This window comes from Petromyzon marinus, chromosome 10 (genome assembly GCF_048934315.1).
Source record: "Petromyzon marinus isolate PM22_M1 ecotype Great Lakes invasive population chromosome 10, UKy_Petmar_22M1.pri1.0, whole genome shotgun sequence".
Taxonomy (NCBI): domain Eukaryota; kingdom Metazoa; phylum Chordata; class Hyperoartia; order Petromyzontiformes; family Petromyzontidae; genus Petromyzon; species Petromyzon marinus.
In genome coordinates, this window is record NC_133676.1 from 18,516,797 (window position 1) to 18,537,269 (window position 20,473).

Consider the following 20,473-nt stretch of genomic DNA (forward strand, 5'->3'; position numbering starts at 1 on the left):
TTTTTTGTTACTTGTGCTTGGGCACCACGAAAAACGCGGTATCACCAAATACAGTCATACCTCGGTATACGACCGCTTTGGAATACGTCGAATTTGATATATACGTCGTTGTATTGACGAGAAAAAAATGTCTTGGGATACGACGCGCTTGCTAGAACTTGTATGGGTCGGGATGAGTCACCGCGTCCCCGCGTATACACCGTTCACGACTGAAACAAAGTGCCGCTCCTCAGTCTGCCTGTAGATCTCGTTCAGTGCACAACCCTTGCTATAACTCTGTGAATTTTCACGTGTTTTTCGTCTTTTTAATGTACGTATGCATTTTAGTAATAAGTAGTGTCTACATTATGTTATACACCCCCATTAATGCCATATAAAATATCATTTTACGGATTATTTCCTTTCCCTTTATTTTGTATGGGAAAAATTCGTTTGGTATATGCGTCATTTTCGGTATAAGTTCTTCCTTCTGGAACGAATTAACGACGTATACCGAGGTACCACTGTAATGTGTTCTAGTCATAGCGAACTGATAGCAGGTGTAGCAATAGGTTTTACCCTTTTAACTGGCACAAAAAACTGACACCTTTATTCACCTGATAGCAGGTGGTTCAAACCCTGCGCTCCATAAGGCTGTGGGAAGTGGTTGGCAGAACTGTTGCGGATACTGCAATTCAGTCTCGTCGTGGATTAGGAGAATTAAAGCTCTGATCTGGATCATATGGTATTTGTATTGTTTTGAAAAGCTTTATGGTGAACATGTTGTAAATGACCTCTGTAACACGTTGGAGTGGCATTTTAGAGAAGACCATAACTATTAAAAATACGGCTTAGAAAAATGTAACAACTCATCAACATAAACCTTATTTATAAGCAGCGTAATTGTTTTAATCTGTCTGACGATACACTGAATGTCATAACCAGTCTGAGGTTTACGTGTGTTTAACCAATGTTAATTAAATTATGCACTCCCAGAAGAAGGCTGGCTGATGCGATGTGTAAAAAATGAATAATGCGGAGAAAGAAATGAGAAGGCAGCGAGTTGTCTGCTTAATTACAAGTGAGGCAAGAGCTCACAAATACCCCACAGTTATATCGAGTCCTCGGTGAGGGCTATTCCACTGCGTACAAGTCTTAACAGCCAGACGCTTCATTTGGTCATTGTTGAACTACGGATTAAATATTGTATTTCCTCGTGTTCAATTTCACAGTGCCACGCATGTACGTTGTTCTGTAAACGTAAACACATGTACAAATGGGCCCTGTGCAAATCGTTTAGACTCCTGGGACAAATGTAGTTAAGCAAGCATCAGGTAGTCTAATTTTCAACATGGCACATGAGAGGAGTGAGATATGTTAACTTATTTCGGACCGTGCGTAGCCAACCATGGTGGCCTTTACCTCGGCTCAACAAATAGTGTTTTTTAGACTGCGCCGACCGAGAGGATGCCTCGACGAGGTTCAGATATCAACTGCCAATTGCGCCCCGGCAGCAGAGCACGAAACCACAGCTCTCCCCCACCCCCCACAACGGAGCCACATCCTCACAGTGAGCGAGCGGCCCGAGTCACCACAACAGCCATCCCTGCATAGCGGGTCGAGTACATAGCGCTTGGCAAACAACCTATAGAGTGCTGCTGGGTGTGGATTGCATGACGGCGGATCGGTGGGGCGCACTGGAGAGTTGTGAACTCGAGGGACGGAGCAGCGACCCCGCCGCGACTTCACGCTCTCAGTACGTACCGAGAACACGACACGCAGCGGCAACTCGCCTGCTGTAAGCTATGCGCACGAGTTAACGACAATTAACTCATCATGGGACCTCTTTGTGCTGTACGCCTTTTGGCATCCTCTGGTCTAACACCGTTTGAGACTAGGCTCAAAAGAAGGCTTTCTCTGGTGTGGACCAATCAGTTTCAAGGACAATGCACCATATATTATCAGAGTATGTTTTTGGTTTGGATTTTGACCACAAGTATTGTGGTTAATGTAGACATTCCTTGTAAAATGTTTCAGTTTGCATCTTAACACCTGTTTCGTTGCCAGATAAAAGGGGAAAACCCTATTATGACAATTAACTCTTTAACTAAACGCGTGTTTATTGTCTATATAACTGCTAACTTGAAGGGTGAAGTGTTCGTGACATTTTCTGTCAGACCTGGCATTACGCCTCACGGGAGACGAATTAATTGTTGAGTTCGCTGCCATTCGGGGTTGAGCCACGTTTAAGTATTTAACTTTGAGCAAAACACAATGTGTACAACTGGTTTGCTGAACGGGCACAACGGGGAAACTCGGCAGAGTGGCCCAGGACAGCTGTTGAAGGTGGACAATCAGAACGACGAAGAGGGGGAGTAGAGCAGGTGACATTGCCTTTGGGAATCTGAAGCGGGTCGTAGAGATGAAACGATTTGGCGATGTGTGAGCAGTGGTGCACGATTAAAAGAACAAGTCGACACATTCGTCAACAACGCTGTGCATTGGCCTCAAGGGGAAATATAATAGACGACATTTCTGGCAATGATTCTTTTTCACAGCGCATTAAACGAATATATTTCGTATGCATGTTGAACTTCTTTCGCACCGTACGTAGCCAACTGTGCTCATCGGAGATGAATGTGTTGAGTTTTTTTCTGAGAGTGAAAAGCAACACCAGTATGTCCGAAGATGCACGTTTTGAATCCGCACGTTTTGAATCCGCACGCAGCACCTGCTGAGTTAGAAACAGACGCTACCCAAGAGGACTGAATAAACGCTCCAAGTGCGCAAGCAAGCATGGAGGAGGTTACACTGAGAAACCGAACGTGTGGATTGTAGAACCTACGCAGTTTAAATATATAATGTTGACTTTTAAAATGAGTGTGCTTAGAGGCAGGACACGCCTAGAGAAGGGATGGTGGCGGTGATGGGGCTATGAGGTCGTTCCGTGTTGCAGGTGCCTTGGGTAGATCGTCGCATCGCAGGGCCGCGGGAGGCGGCGGCGACCCGGGCAAGAGGTGTTCTTCTCATGGCTGATGTTGATGATGATTGTTAAAGGGTTGGTTTCTGCGAAGATTTTTCACAATATGGGATCCACGGCAATACTCGCTGCGCCAAGAGGCCGGATTTAGCGAGGAAGCCTTGTGACCTGCACTCTGACCTACATTGACACGTGTCAGCGTAGATCGTATACTTACTAATGTACGATGAAATTTGTACAATAATACACATATATACAGAAATAGACGATATAAAAACGATATATGTCATGGTTTATACGTAAGAAAACCGCTAGTTTAACTTTTATAGAGTAAAGACTGGATTCTTCACCTGGAGACCGAAGCTTGTGTTGCCTCCGCAACGTCGTGATTTAATTTAGTTTTCATTTATTACATTTTGCCTACGTTACTTTACCGAAAAACCAAAGAGTATGAATCCTTGCAGTCACGAAAGCTTCAAATCTAGAATGTTCAATACGCTAAAATGAAATTGGTAAAACAATGACCCAGTCTTTATAAAAGTTAAACTAGTGGTCTTCTTACGTATAAACCATGACATATATCGTTTTAATATAAGACGAAAGCTTGTGTTGCCTCCGAAACGTCGTGATTTAATTGAGTTGTTTTCATTTATTTTATTTTACCTACGTGACTTTACCGAAAAAAACAAAGAGTACGTATTGAACATGTTTAATCCGCGTACTGTTTTATACCATGAAATTCGCAGTTACGCGATATACTTGACACTTACGCTATGCGTTTCACAGTTAAAAATTAGAAGTAAGAAATATATTTCTGATGGCGTCACCACGTCATCGAGAGCGTGCTGCTGCCTGCTGTCCATGAAACCGTTCAAGAAGCCCTGAAGTGACTCCTTATTAAGTCATCTTTATAAATTAGTCAACTTTTTAATCTTAATTATGATTTGTTATTAAACTCCTCGTTAAGTGTTTTTTTGCAATGTTTATAATATTGTTAGTAAGTATTACATTTATACGTATTTTGTGAATGCAGGGCCAAATTTTTTCTTCGATAATGCAGCACCCCTGAGTAGTTCAGAGTGGAGACGACGGACAGCACGATTCGACTCACGATGTTCTTCAGGAACGAATGTCGCGCGCGTTATGCGAAGGATGCTAGTCGTTGGTAATGCAGTCAAACCTCTTTCATGAATAGTTAAAGGTTGCATTCTGAAAACAATACACATTGTCATGAGTGTTCCGGTAATCGGTATTAAGCGTAAGTCAATAAGTAGTTATTATGTTCATTCCAGTAACTTTAAGTTTGGTATCGTCTATTTCTGTGTATATATTTAGGCCAGTACAGATATCGCTCGGCACTGATCTAAGTCGTGGCCGGGAATCAAACTTAGGTCGCCAAGTGCACAGTGCAGTGCGATAACCACTGCACTCTATTGCTCCATGATAGTGTGAGAACGTAAATAACACGCCTGTATGGCTGAGAGATCGCGTTGGTAGTGCCTCTCTCATACACAGCTGACGTCTGTCCGTATTATGGTGCTGTCACGTGTCAGCACGTTGCTTCCCCCGCGTTCTGTGATCTTCAAGTCAAGAAGTCAAACTGATTTACAGCATTGAGGCGATACTTATTAAATTATAAATGTTGTGGGGTTACTCTCCAATACACCGGCATGCTGAACTCGTAACTAATTGGCATGTTTTGCTGACGTTAAAAACCTTAATCACTGTCGGGTGGCGGCGGGTTTAACAACACATTTACATTTATGCAATCTAACCCAAAAACCTCATGTTCATATCCTGTTTACGACCCCAGAGTCACAGTGGTGTACATTCCACGTTCCGATTACGGGGGCGAGTTTATCCATAAAACAACCAATATTAACTTATCCACAAAGTGGTACGGTACTTATTTTATCCACTTCGAAGGGATGATGGTCTGTCAGCCCCAATTGGTATTTGAACTCGCAACTTTACGATTGCGAGTGGCCCGCTCTACCGCTGAGCCACCCGGAATGTCTCTGTAATATTAGGAACACATGAACAGTCAACAGTTTCTTTACAGGCGCGTGTGCTTGATAGGGTAACTGTAGTAACTGCGCCACAACGAGGCTGTGCAGTGATGTGAGAAGCGCTAAAGACAAGATACACGCGATGTGGCGAGATTACGCTATATCGCACCGTATATCTGCGATAATCGTATCATACGTTTAGCAAAAGAACCTTCCATTAACACAGCTTTTTTTGGTTTGCCTTATATAATTGTTTTGATTCTTTTCAATACTGTATCATATTGTATTTTCTGACATGATTTTTACGACAAATACCTGAAATTAAAGTTGTACCTAAATAGATGTTTCCCATGAAATTTAATTGCCGGCATGGTGGAAATAAGATGTCATTGTCCACTGTCCATTCTCTTGTCTCGCGCGTTACTGACTGCATGTGCGCTCCAATCGCGATCGATTGTGGAGTCGCAGCCCTTAGAAGACGCGTGTCAGGTCTGCGTGCGTCAACTGCACTTGAAGAACTCTGAACTCATCTTTATTCGCACTACCAGATACAACAAAGCACAACATCGACACAAATGTGGTTAATGCAGACATTCCTTGTAAAAGGTTTCAGTTTGGTGTTTTAACAACTTAACACCTGTTTTATTGCCAAATAAAAGGGGAAAACCCTCTTCTCATAATTTCACAGTTATGGGAAACTGGTATCGGGATAATCGTTATATATTTAACTTAGATATCGTATCGTGAACAATGATATCGCGGTCACCCTGTTTGTGTACATAACTATGGAGTCCCCGTCGCGCTAGGACCAGGTCGGTCGCGCTGGGGCCGCGTGCCGCCTTGGCCTGCACAACACCGCGCCCTCTTTCACTTCGCTCGGCTTTATTACACAAAGTGCTTGCCATAAATGAACCACAATACATTGGTGATCTCAAGCATAAACCATCACGCGAACTCCGGTCATCCTCGCAGCAGCGACTTTTGGCTGGCCATCGTACAAAGACGGTCACTGCAATGCGCACTTTCAAATGCGCTTCTTTGGCCGTCTGGAACGCTCTTTCTTCCAGTATTCGGAAGACCTCCGGAGCTATGCACTTTTACATCTAGATTGAAAACTCGTTTCTTTAGAACTGATTTTTGTGTTTAGTTTGTTATCCTTCGACCCCACCTCCGATTAGCACGGTTGGCTCGGTACGGTTCGAAAGCAGTTCAACATACAGTACATACAAACATTGCACAGAATTTCGTATAGCAAAGCGCGCGTTCTTGTCCCACAGTAAGTCACCGTGAGTAGCAGCAGCACGAGGCGGGCGTGTGGAGAGGACGGCACACTCTGCTGGAATTTTCATGTTCCCACGGCAGTGGCCAGTTTTTTAAACTTTGTAGAACGGCCATTGCTAACTTTTCCATAATCCGTAAAAATTGTATCGACCGGAACTGGGATTTTATCTCATAACCCTCAAATTGACTGCCTGGGTGATGATTGTGAAGGAGAAATTGTTCTGTAATCGGGCTGCACAGCTGATTTTTCAGAGTCTTGTACATCCCTGTTGAATGTGCCGATGTCAGCAGAGCCAATCCCTCGCTCTCTAGACTTTGAGGATAAAAGGAGCCCTTCGTTCAAAACCCTGGACTGGACCTGAGTTCTTTGCCTTTGGTTTCTTGGGGCCGTTGCTTGTCAGGGAGGTGAAACTAAACCGAGTCACCGGATCAACCGGCTCAGTCCTTAGGCGGAAGTGGGAAAGCGTCTTGGTGGTTCCAGCGGGCACGATGCCAGTGCTTGTCGAGCAGTTCGTGCGTTTCAGAACATTGCCTGCATGCACTCTGGGCCGGTGTTCAGGATTCAGCGCATGCGTGTTTTGTCATTGACTCGAGAGGTGGGTACACTGCTGTCTGTGATTACTGTGTGATTTGGACATTGTATGCAGAGGAAAAAAAACCGCATCACAATTGTTCAAAAGGGGAAATTGAAGTATAGACAATTGAAATGTCTCAGATGGTAATGCAGACGTGCAAACCTCTGCCGCCTGAATGCTGAGTTAGCATACCTAGTCCATATTCTTTGGGCCTTTCGGTAAAGTCACTTAGATAGGTTCAAAGAAAATAACCAAAAAACTACGACGTTTCAATCGCAACACAAGCGGTCGTCATCAGGAAAAAGAAGTTAGCTTCTAAAGGCAAACTGTTTATAAAGGTTTGAAATGGGCGTAGCCCAAATGTCAGCAGCCAGTCTCCCATATCTCATTATCTTTACACGATCTGTCTCTTCATCCATTATCTCTCTATCTCAATCTCATCAAATTAGCTGAGTAGGCCATATCCAAGAACATCTCAGTCCACATATTGTCTACTCACTATTGTCTTCATCATTCATCTTTCTCTATCTCCGCTGTCTTCATGCACACTCACAACAGCTCCCCGCCATATGTCTGCTCTTGATGAATTATCTTATTTTCAACCTATATTATTCCTCTCTCCCCAACTCTTGGTTTTATTTCCCACTATCAATGTCTATTCTCTCCGTCATTTTCCCTTCTCTTATGCTGATCAGGCACTTCCGGTCATTCTTCCTCTCTCGTTTGACGCGTCGCTCGGCATGCAATTCCCTCCTTTCTTCTGCCCACTATCCCCACCTATTTCCTCACCATGCGCTCCCTTCCACTCTTCTCGTAGGATACATCCAGGGAGGCGGCTGCTGCCTGCGTCGCTGGTCATCATGATTCGACTGCACCCCTTCGCGACGTGCAGGCTCGTGGCGTGGCTCGCGGCGTGGCTCTCCCTCCTCGCCTCTGCCGCTGCAGAACCCCCACGCGCCTGCTCCATAATTCGCCCAGGAAACGTCGACTGCAGCTTCCGTGATCTCGTTACGTTCCCGTGTCCCCTCCCCAACAATACCCAAGTGATTTGGCTCAATAACAACAAGCTGCGCTACATCCCGGCCGCCGCGCTGCAGAACCTGCGCAACCTTTCCAAGCTGTACCTGCAGAACAACCACCTGACACACGTGGAGCAGGGTGTCTTCGATGCCCTGCTCCACCTGCAGGAGCTCATTGCCTACAACAATCCGTGGGACTGCTCGTGCAACGACATCGGCCCTCTCAGCGAGTGGCTAAACGGCAAAAGTAATTCAGGAGGCACGGTCAGCTGCCACAAATCTGCATCACGACCGGTGAAGGACGTCGAGTGGAGAGACCTCCCGGATTGTGCGTCCACCCAAGGGAACGTGACCGAGACCCCCCCCTTTGAATGCAAGGCCCCGCCGACCCCGTCCTCACCGCCCGTCGCTCCTCCCGTGTTGCCCAACAGAGCATCCCGAGAGTCCGCCTCGTCTGGCGTCGCCGGGCAGAGCTGGGTCCGCGCCGTCCGGGATCTCACGTGGGCAGCTCTCGTAGCAGCACTGTTCGTGTAGTGCCACCAACAATCACATCGATCGTAACATTTACAATTATATAACTAGACTTTAACAATGTACGTAAATATAACAGCAGCCTCCAATTTAACCAACATTGCATTGTTGTTTGGTAATCAGAGTGGTAAGTCAGCCGATTCGTTTGTAGCTGATTAGAGTTTACATTTGAAATATCCTCGCCGGGCGGCGTCACGGAGTATAATCTGATGCTGCGTTCTCGCTATCGTGGGATTTCCTACAAGATTTGTGGCCTTAACATTTTACTTTAACCCGTATAGAATGAAACCACGCATGTTAATGAGTGGAAATTATAATTATGTAAATTGTTGTATCAAACATGTTTAAGATTAAATGTATTTCATTAATAAACGTGAAAGTCTAATTCGACTTCAATACCTTTTCGGCTTTGGTTACGTCGGGAAAGATATATTCGTATTATTATTGTTGTTATCAGGCGCAAGCCTAAGGGGCAGGGTAAGTAATGAAGAAGTAAGGGAAAGAAGAGGGGTCACCAATGCTGTTGGTAAAGCAAAATAAAACATGGAAGTGGGCAGAATAGATCATGGGCACCAGCGACAAAAGGTGAGAGACGAAGCGAACAGTCCATAAACTCAGAGCAGATAAATCACCTGTCGGTACCACATGAGGTGGCATAGCTTTACTGGATCCAATTTCTTTGTGGCCAATAACAGTGAATTATGTGACAACCCATTTGATTCACTCTAATTGGTCACAAATACATGTGTACGGCTAAGTCTTGACATAAAGCTTTCGTGACTGCAGGAGTTCATATTCTTTGGGTCTTTCAGAAAAGTCACGTAGAACACGTAGAACAAAAACAATTGTAAATGTTTTTGTTTTATTCTACGTGACTTTACCGAAAGACCCAAAGAATATGTATGGCTAAGATGTTGCTGCCGTAGTTGTTACCGGGTTCAGCTCTGGCCCACGGACTATCAGGAGTTGAGACCACTTACAGTCATCCAAACGTTCACAAACTAAAGCCTCAATTAAATATATCGAGTAGATGTAATTCTCCTCCCCTGTACACGTGACACGTATACCTACACTGCATGCGGCATAGTTTTAAGAAAGCAATGTTCACAGTGATGCAAATCAGTTGGAAAGATTGCAATGTTCATTTGTCACGCTTTAATATAAACAGAGATTGCGGTCCTATTTTTTTTTATCTCACAGGGGATTTTAATTGGTAAATATACTTTATTCAACTAAAATAAGACTTTCATAAAGTGTTGACCATATTCTCTATGTTGTATACTTTTGGAATAATAGTGAATAAAGTGGCACTTGATAATTTAGACAAGACTCTCTTACAATCACACTTAAAATTAACAGATACAATGTCCACTTCTGATTGGGACCATGTAGATAACATGACAGTCTCTTCTGCTACTTCAATGTCAACTTCAATGTCAACCAAATGTAAAGTTAACTTGATCGCTAAATTCAACCTCCTGTCAAAAAAGAAGCCAGAGCCACACGTTAAAAAGTTCGATGTTAACAAGATTGTCATCAATCATAGTAACATGTTAACAAGATTGTCATCAATCATAGTAACATGTTAACAAGATTGTCATCAATCAGAGTAACATCCCAATTCCCGACAGCCTACAATCGGTACTAGCTAAAGGGTTGAATATCGCAGTCACCCCTAAACATATCCCAGTGGATGATATAATCGCCCAGGTCGACTTAGCCCTCAAAGGCTTGGGACACATCCCGGCAGACGTTGCTAGATCTGAAATCGCTGCTATCCTCAAAAACGCTAAGAAACCCATTCGCAACATCAGCAAGGACGAGCGTTTTGAACTCTCTAAATTAAAAAAACAGATATGACGTTATATTCTTGGTTCTTTCGGTAAAGTCACGTACAGTGAGGGAAAAAAGTATTTGATTCCCTACTGATTTTGTACGTATGCCCACTGACAAAGAAATTATCAGTCTATAATTTTAATGGTAGGTTTATTTAAACAGTGAGAGACAGAATAACAACAAAATAATCCAGAAAAACGCATATCAAAAATGTTATAAATTGATTTGCATTTTAATGAGGGAAATAAGTATTTGACCCCTCTGCAAAACATGACTTAGTACTTGGTGGCAAAACCCTTGTTGGCAATCACAGAGGTCAGACGTTTCTTGTAGTTGGCCACCAGGTTTGCACACATCTCAGGAGGGATTTTGTCCCACTCCTCTTTGCAGATCTTCTCCAAGTCATTAAGGTTTCGAGGCTGACGTTTGGCAACTCGAACCTTCAGCTCCCTCCACAGATTTTCTATGGGATTAAGGTCTGGAGACTGGCTAGGCCACTCCAGGACCTTAATGTGCTTCTTCTTGAGCTACTCCTTTGTTGCCTTGGCCGTGTGTTTTGGGTCATTGTCATGCTGGAATACCCATTCACGACCCATTTTCAATGCCTTGGCTGAGGGAAGGAGGTTCTCACCCACGATTTGACGGTACATGGCCCCGTCCATCGTCCCTTTGATGCGGTGAAGTTGTCCTGTCCCCTGAGCAGAAAAACACCCCAAAGCATAATGTTTCCACCTCCATATTTGACGGTGGGGATGGTGTTCTTGGGGTCATAGGCAGCATTCCTCCTCCAAACACGGCGAGTTGAGTTGATGCCAAAGAGCTCCATTTTGGTCATTGGCAAACTTCAGACGGGCATGTATATGTGCTTTCTTGAGCAGGGGGACCTTGCGGGGGCTGCAGGATTTCAGTCCTTCACGGCGTAGTGTGTGACGAATTGTTTTATTGGTGACTATGGTCCCAGCTGCCTTGAGATCATTGACAAGATCCTCCCGTGTAGTTCTGGGCTGATTCCTCACCAACTCCACGAGGTGAGATCTTGCATGGAGCCCCAGGCCGAGGGAGATTGACAGTTCTTTTGTGTTTCTTCCATTTGCGAATAATCGCACCAATTGTTGTCACCTTCTCACCAAGCTGCTTGGCAATGGTCTTGTAGCCCATTCCAGCCTTGTGTAGGTCTACAATCTTGTCCCTGACATCCTTGGAGAGCTCTTTGGTCTTGGCCATGGTGGAGAGTTTGGAATCTGATTGATTGATTGCTTCTGTGGACAGGTGTCTTTTATACAGGTAACAAGCTGAGATTAGGAGCACTCCCTTTAAGAGTGTGCTCCTAATCTCAGCTCGTTATCTGTATAAAAGACACCTGGGAGCCAGAAATCTTTCTGATTGAGAGGGGGTCAAATACTTATTTCCCTCATTAAAATGCAAATCAATTTATAACATTTTTGACGTGCGTTTTTCTGCATTTTTGTTGTTATTCTGTCTCTCACTGTTCAAATAAACCTACCATTAAAATTATAGACTGATCATTTCTTTGTCAGTGGGCAAACGTACAAAATCATCAGGGGATCAAATACTCCTTTTTCCCTCACTGTAGAAGGGAAACAATAAAATAATAAAAATATAAAACAATAGAATTCTCACGACGTTTCGACTGCAACACAAGCAATCATCATCAGGTGTGAAAGCCACAGCAATAAAATTTGAAAAAGAGTGGCGTTTTTTAACGTTATCACCACGGAGAGCGATTTGGCAGTTATTCAGAAGGACGAGTCCATCTATGTTCGGAAAAGAGGAGGAGGAGACGAAAATAATGGATGCGGTCTGAAAGCCACCGTAAGTATGAACAATCAATTAAGACCTGAAATGGTTTATCAAATCCTTCCAATGATTGCTAAGCCAGAATCCATCTTCTCGATTGAAATTGTCTCTGTGTTTGTATATGTGGATCGCCTCATGAACGAATCTCTCATGGTAGCCAGATGGCTTGCAGAGAACCTCTGTCTTGGATAAGTCAATGTCATTTGAGCCTATTGATGTAGTTTCCTTATTCACAAAAGTGAATAAGGAAACTACATCATTGAAGACTTGGTTCATCAAGGATTAAACACTGAGGTACCCCCCCTGGTGAGACACTGCTTAACAAATACATACTTCACTTGAAATGGAACTTTCTACAAACAAACTGAGGGCACCCCAATGGGCTCCCCCCTATCTCCGGTTGTAGCCAACATTTTCATGGAGAAATTTGAGACTGACGCCATCCAGACTGCCACTCTGCGCCCAACCTTATGGAAGAGGTACGTGGATGACACTTTTGTCATCTGGCCACATGGCCGGCCTGCCCTAGACCAATTCCTCGACCACATCAATTCCATACACCCAGCCATCAGATTTACCATGGAAGTCGAAAAAGATGGCAAGCTACCTTTTTTGGATGTCCTAATAAAAAAGAGACCTGATGGTTCAATGAGCCACTCTGTCTACAGGAAAGCTACCCATATGGATGCTTACCTGAAACCGGATTCCCACCACCATCCATCCCAGAAGAATTCTCTCATCAAGACTGCACCATAGAGCCCAATGCATATCCGACCAGGAACACATAGCCAGTGAACTCAAGTACGTACACCAAGCTCTTAAGGCGAATGGTTACTCCGACTACACAATCCGCAAAGCTATCACTCCAACCATGAAGAAAGACCCTCTTGAGAAGCCATTCAAAACCATCACTTTACCCTACATTGCGGGGATCACAAAAAATATATCCAAAATCTTAAATAAACACAAGATCCAGGTCTGATTCAACACATTACATAAAATCCGTGATCTGGTTCCGTCTGTAAAAGATCTGATTCTGGACATACAATACCCTGGCGTCTACAAACTAAGTTGCCTCTGTGGTAGTAGTTATATTGGAAAAACCAAACGACATATCTCGGACTGCATCCGTGAACACAAAGCAGACCTAAAACGCGGTAGGACCAACACCTCGGACGTGGCAGATCACTGTTATAATTCAGTAGGCTCACATGACATTGACTTCTCTGCAAGCCATCTGGCTACCATGAGAGATTCGTTCATGAGGCTATCCACATATACAAACACAGAGACAATTTCAACCGAGAAGATGGATTCTGGCTTAGCAATCATTGGAAGGATTTGATAAACCATTTCGGGTCTTAATTGATTGTTCACGCTTATGGTGGCTTTCAGACCGCATCCATTATTTTCGTCTCCCCCCTCCTTTTTTCCGAACATAGATGGACTCGTCTATCTGAATAACTGCCAAATCGCTCTCCGTGGTGCTAATGTTAAAAAACGCCACTTTTTCAAATTTTCTTGCTGTGGTTTTCACACCTGATGATGGTTGCTTGTGTTGCTGTCGAAACGTCGTGATGATTTTATTGTTTTGTATTTTTATTATTTGATTGTTTCCCTTCTATGTGACTTTACCGAAAGAACCAAGAAAATGAATCCCTGCAGTCACGACAGCTTTAAATCAGAGATTACATTGTCATCCTCTCAGCCGACAAGGGTAATGCCACTGTCATCATGGATAAAACCACTTACAACAACCAAATTCAGGACTTTCTTAATGATGGCAGCTATCCTAAAATAAATAGAGATCCCACCAACCGCCTAGCCACAAAAAACAACAATATCATCACTGAATCGATCAGACCAAGCAGAGTTCCCTAAAACCTTCGGCTGCTTAGACCACCCAGATTTTATGGCCTTCCAAAAACCCACAAAGTAGGCACCCCGCTCCGTCCTATCGTCTCCACCATTAACTCACCCACCTACAAACTGGCTCGATTTCTGTCTGAGACCCTGTTTCCTTTCACGGGCAAGTCCACCTCAGCTATACTTAACTCAGCTAACTTGGTTTTTCTAATCAAGGACATCTCACTCTCTCCGGATGATTTGCTTGTCAGTTTTCGATGTCTCTCTGTTCACCAATGTACCTGTACTTGACACCATTGCAATCATTGAAGACTTGGTCCAACAAGGACTGAATCCAGATGTACCATCTTTGGTAAGGCACTGTCTTACCAACACATACTTCACCTGGAATGGTACATTCTACAAACAGAATGAGGGTACCCCAATGGGTTCTCCCTTATCGCCAGTGGTAGCAAATCTTTTCATGGAGAAATTTGAGACAGATGCCATCCAGACATCCACCCTACGTCCTTCCTTGTGGAAGAGATACGTAGATGACACGTTCGTCATCTGGCCACATGGCCTGCCATCACTGAACCAATTGCTCAACCACATCAATTCCATACACCTGTCTATCAAATTCACCATGGAAGTGGAAAAGGATGGGAAGCTACAATTCCTGGATGTTTTGATCGAGAAGAGACCAGATGGCTCGTTGGGACATTCGGTCTACAGGAAAGCCACCCACACAGATGCCTATCTAAAGCGGGACTCCCACCACCATCCAGCCCAGAAGAATTCCCTCATCAAAACACTACACCATAGGGCCCATTGCATCTCCGACCAGCACCACCTAGCTAGTGAGTTGGAGCACGTACACCAAGCCCTCAGGATGAACGGATACTCGGACCGTACAATCCGCAAAGCTGCTTCCCCAGCCATGGGGAGACAACCTTCTGAGGATCCAAGCAAAACCATCACTTTGCCATACATAGCAGGGGTTACCAAAATGATTTCCAAAATCTTAAACAAACACAGGATCCAGGTTCGTTTCAACACAGTACACAAAATGCGTGATTTAATCCCATCTGTAAAGGATGTGATTCCTGACATGCAATACCCTGGTGTCTACAAACTAAATTGTGGTTGTGGCAGCAGTTACATTGGGGAAACGAACGACATGTCTCGAACCGTGTTCGTGAACACAGGGTGGATTTGAAACATGGTAGGACCAATACTTCTGACATTGCTGATCATTGTTTTAACGCTGTGGGCTCACACGAAATTGATTTTTTCCAAGAAGGAGGTACTCTGCAAACCTATCGGCTACCTTCAGAGATTTGTTCATGAAGCCATCCAGATATATAAACACAGACACAACTTCAACCGGGAGGATGGGTATAAACTGAGCAATCATTGGAAGGACGTTATTAACCAGGTAAAGTCTTAACTGACTGTGATGTTTCCATCCTACCTGCCTATGTCAGCTGTTATTTCCGACTCTGTGTCTCTCTCTTTGGATTGCATGCTCATGTTCACGTCCTTGGATTGCACTCTCATGGTGCTAATCTCTCATTAACACTGCTGTTGTGCGCATATGCGGGTATGATACTCTGATGCGGCGACGGAAGCCCATTCATGCTAATTTCCTTCCCTAATCCCTCTCTCCCTAATCCCCCATTAACACAACTGAGGTGCTTGCGTCCGGGGGTGGAATTCCTTTCCAGCTCAGACCCCGCTTGCTTGCCCATCGCCACATAAATAGCCTTGTTGTAGCTGCTCTCTCGCTAGTTCAGCAGTTCCACTGCTGGATTATATTTTTTCCGCCTGAGGACGACCACTTGTGTTGCGATCGAAACGTTGTGATTTATTGTATTTGATACCTACGTGACTTTACCGAAAGAACCAAAGAGTATGGCACCTTCTTGGTTCGTTCGGTAAAGTCACGTGTTTCCTCTCTCTCTTAAATTTAGCTCTTCTGTACCTGATGATGATTGCTTGTGTTGCAATCGAAACGTATGCTATTATATAATTATTTGTATTATTATTTTCTACGTGACTTTACCGAAAAAAACAAAGAAGTATAATAATGTTCTTATGGTGTATGCAATGTGCAGCAAGGGTTGTGTGATCTGTACATATGAACTTGCAAGATACTGAATGTACACGGCAGGTCATTTGTGTATAATGTTTAATCATGACTGTACTCGTACCAAGCCTCGAGGGAGGCCATTGTTCATAATTATCCTGCGGCTGTATTTACCAGCGAGGTGTAACCCTGAAACTGCAGTTTCTGAGCATCGTATCGATTTAGGTTTACAGGGCTTTTGTAGATTTTGACCAGTGGGATACTGATACCCGAATCAATAATGACAAAATGAACCCGAATTACATCAACATTAATCATCTCAACAGACGACATTAATCACGTTAAGATCATTTAAATCATCGATTGCACTGGGGTCATAACCATTGCTTTTATGTTAATAATCCCCACACCTCATTCAGCTCCCCGCACGCACAACCGCATTGAGTCGTTACCTGCTTTGGGCCTTTACGCTGTCCTCACACTCCTGGTGAGTATAATCCAGGTTGGGCATAGAGGTCATGGGGAGAGAAGCGTTGATACGGCGGGAAATGCCGTGAATAAATACAAACGATTGTAGATGTCGATCTCAATATTAATCTTGAACCTGTGTGAAGTGGAGAAGCTGTTTGTCCGTGGTTGAAATCAGACAATGTTTATTCCTCTAAAGAAGCCCACATTTTAAGATATATTTCTCCTAGAAGGGACTGTAAATGTACATTTCAATTTAAGTGAGTAAATGCATGTACTAAAATATGTACAGCCTTCGATTCACACATTGCTGGATAAAGACCTTTCTATGCCGTGTCGATCAAAGGGGTTGTTTCACCATACTTCTCTACGCTGGTCAGTGCGTGTTGGTGAAGGGGCAGCTATCACTCATCACTGATGTTTGTAGCGGTCGGGAACCGAACTCGTTAGTCTGGGATCACAGCACAACGTGCTAATTACTGCGCCACCGCCCCCGCCACATATGTGGAGTTGACCTTTTGGAAACTTTTCATTTTTCCTATGTATGCCTCGAGCGATCGTAACAAGCGCCGTTTCCACTCGCGCAGCACGGATGAGTCACGCGAGACTGAGCCGTGACTGAGTCACCCGCGCCGTGCTCCATACTCAAGCGCAGACACACGCGGGCCCGGTGGAACCGGAGCCGTGACCGGAGCCACACGGGGCCGCCCCACCTCCATCGCTCCATTGCTGTGCTCGTGGAGCGTACGCTCATTTGCACAGCCGTCGCCAATTGTCGCCTCCTCCGTGCACAATGCATTCTATCTCTGCCGTCACAGCAGTGTGCTTAAAGCAGGCAGTGCACGATTCATCAGCTTTATTACAGCGCATGTGCAAATCAGGCCACACTCTAGATTGCATGTTTGCAAGCTATTCCGGGTCGTGTCGGGACGCTAGGCCGCAGTGCAAGTGCGGCTGTGCAATCCTCGAAGGTCTTCTCCACTGCAGTCTTGCGTCAGTGGACAAATCCCCACAGTTACTCCGCAAAATACTGCAAGCAAAAACTAACCAACTTCTTAATCAGCTTTCATATAAATATACTGTTTATATAAAGGCATTATGAAATGTATCATATTTCTCACTTCAGGAGCCGGGCAAGTTTTAAATGATTCGCCACCGGTCACATTGCGAACTCGCGGACCCATCGATGTGAATGACCAGTTCTCAAACAAGTGACATTTAATTAAATTATTCTCTAGACCACATCGAGTAGGTCAACACATTTAATAGAACCTCGTCCTGGACAAGCCGCTAAGATACATGAATGTTCTGCATAATAGCAGCTATTATAGTGAGCAGGTCCATGCAATACAGAACACGTACGAGAGGGAATCCCATTTGAAAACTGACAATGGGCCAAGCTCTGAAAAGCCATTTCTAAAAGAATGCAAAACACCAGTCACACAGAAAGCGACTGCCCATATTAGCCATCGGTGGAAGGCTTCATTGTGTTAAAATTTCAACAAATATAAGCATATGACCTCAATACAAATGGACAATTTAAACGCAAAAAAAATATTTGCATTTCAATAGAAAGTATGAACTTGAGAAAAACGTTTAAAAAAGGCAAATCCTAAAATTCTTCAATTGAAATTAATCTTAGAAAGCTGTTTTCAATTACAAAGTAAAATTCAAGGTTATCGGAGTAGACGTGGGGAGTCCCATGGTCGCCACAGCGCGGCTGCGTGACATCGCGTAAATGTCACGACGGATTCTTTTAACATTTAATTTCCTGACAAAATATTTACTAAACATAATAATTAAAACATACATAAATAACTATTGTCCAACAAACGTTTTCTGGAATCACAGACGATTTGGCGAGTATCGGCGCTCATCAAATAATTTAGAAATTTAATTATTATTTTATTAATTGTGTAACTGACAGCACGTGCGTCCAAATTAGTTCAACTGAAACCAATGTATTGGGTGATGCTACGTTGGCAGTGGTGCACAGGCACAGTTAACATGTGCTATATTAAGGCCAATTACCCGAAACGTCGTCTATTTTATATTTTATTTTAAGGCACAGTGCTACTGAAGCATGTGCGTCATAAGCGTTGATTGCAAACACATAATCCTGTGCTTAGAAGACTTTGAGGCTTATGTTGAGTGAACTGCAGCTGAATAATGTTAAGGTAATCTCTCGTAGCAGTGGAACTACAGCTAAACATGAAAGCTCCACTATAGAATAAATAATTGCAAATAATATAAGGTTATGGAAAACTGATATCGCAAATCTCGTCATATCACAACATTTAATATCGTGTATACTGTATCGTGAATATTGTATAGAAATGTAAAATAAAATAAAATGTTTCCAAAGATGATAAAGACACGATCGTTTCGATTTAAAGCTTTCGTGACTGCAATGATTCATCTTCTTTGGTTCTTTCCGTAAAGTCACGTAGAATGAGAATAAAATAATAAATTAATAAAATAAAATAACACAATAATATTCTCACGACGTTTCGGCCACAACACAAGCGGCCTTCATCAGGTGAAGGGAGCGAGACTGTCTGGTAGGACAGCGCTGTGTTGTGGCCGAAACGTCGTGAGAATATTATTGTGTTATTTTATTTTATCAATTTATTATTTTATTCTCATTCTACGTGACTTTACCGAAAGAACCAAAGAAGACACGATCGTTTGTTATGAATTTATTTGTACGACACTGATGGCGAATCTTTTATATAAAGCAAGTAATGTAAAACCATCTAACCATGGCTAACATTGTATCACCAGGTGACTTGGCGGGAGAGCGAGCAAGAGGAGGTTGCGAGTTAATTTCCTGGTTGGATACACAGCCCATCATCCCTCCGGGGTTGATACATTTAGCACCACGTTGTGGCGAAGTAAAACGGCGGTTGTCCTCGTGACAAGCAATGAGGATTTCCGCCACTGGCTCAGGGTTGTAATAAGGAAATGGCACTGTCTTTGTTGTGTACATTATGAATACACATTAAGATCACATTCCGAATTTGTATAATGTGCGATTGGAGATTATAAATCGATACGAAGAAAATCCCATGATGGCCAAGCGCTGCTATAAAACGCGACGAGGCTATTCGTCTGTCCGCGTGCAATCCGAACTGGACGGTTCTGTGGAGCACAGCAGCCGTGCGCTCGAGCGCCGAGGCGAGTGCAGCCCCGTGGTGACGCAGACCGCTCGCTGCCTTGCGGGCAGCACCCCCAGCGCCGAGCCCTCCTGACGGGAAGCCTTGGCTGCGCTGCGGTGCGGAGTCCCGATAAGCACCGAGGCTGCCCCCCCCCCCAATCCCTTAACTCCACCCCTCCCCTTCCCACAAGCCGCAGGAAAAACCCCACCAAAACCCCACCACTCGGCCCACAGCCCCCAGGGAAATGCGATGACGAGAGCCCGGCAGGGGCGAGGAGTGGCGACATGAAAATTAAGCATCTAGAAATTGCATTCTTGGGCTCATAATGGCCGTGCCGTGGCCCTTATGTCCCGAAACTCAAGCAGAATTTAGTGCGCGGCGCGCAGCAGGATGATGGTTCTGGGACAAGCTGGGACAATCTGGAACATTGCCAATACATTTTGCATGCGAGCCACATTAATCATTTCAGCAGTCTTGGGTATTGTATTAAAATCACTGTTCGCGTCACATTCGACACAACTGAATGACTATTAGAGGATAATTCTACGTGGTTCATTGTTTTTTAATTAACATGATAATTGGATGTGTTTATGACCTTTAACATTGGGTTTGGTAATTGACTCACTTATTCAAGACCCTGACTGGAAAGTTCCGAAGCGTAACCTTGTCTACGAAACGAACTCCAATGAAGTTGTCGTAAGACGCGACTTAAAAGCTGCTCGTACTCAAGACGAAAAGGACGTGCGAACTAACTAGGCGTCTCCAGCGATGTAGTGGAACGTCGTCATTACTTAAAGGATGATAACATGAAAGGTATGCAAGGCTGAGTTTAAGTAGGTCTGTGTTTTCTTATTATCTTGTGTAAATATTGTTTCTCATGCCCAT

The 20,473-nt window shown here is 44.0% G+C and overlaps 1 protein-coding gene across 1 annotated transcript; it reads left to right on the forward strand.

Annotated features, from left to right (window-relative positions):
* Nucleotide 1: 1 nt before the first annotated feature.
* LOC116940773 (uncharacterized) lies at nt 2-8,770 on the forward strand. Its single transcript, XM_032950952.2, has 2 exons — nt 2-1,735; nt 7,642-8,770. Exons 1-2 carry the CDS (start codon nt 1,653-1,655, stop codon nt 8,375-8,377), a joined length of 819 nt encoding a protein of 272 aa, XP_032806843.2. The 5' UTR covers nt 2-1,652; the 3' UTR covers nt 8,378-8,770.
* The last annotated feature ends 11,703 nt before the right edge of the window (nt 8,771-20,473 follow it).

Coding starts and splice junctions, on each gene's coding strand:
- LOC116940773 (XM_032950952.2), top strand. CDS start 1,653: ATGACGGCGGATCGGTGGGGCGCACTGGAGAGTTGTGAACTCGAGGGA. Junction 1,736..7,641: donor GCCGCGACTTCACGCTCTCA/GTACGTACCGAG, acceptor CTCTTCTCGTAG/GATACATCCAGGGAGGCGGC.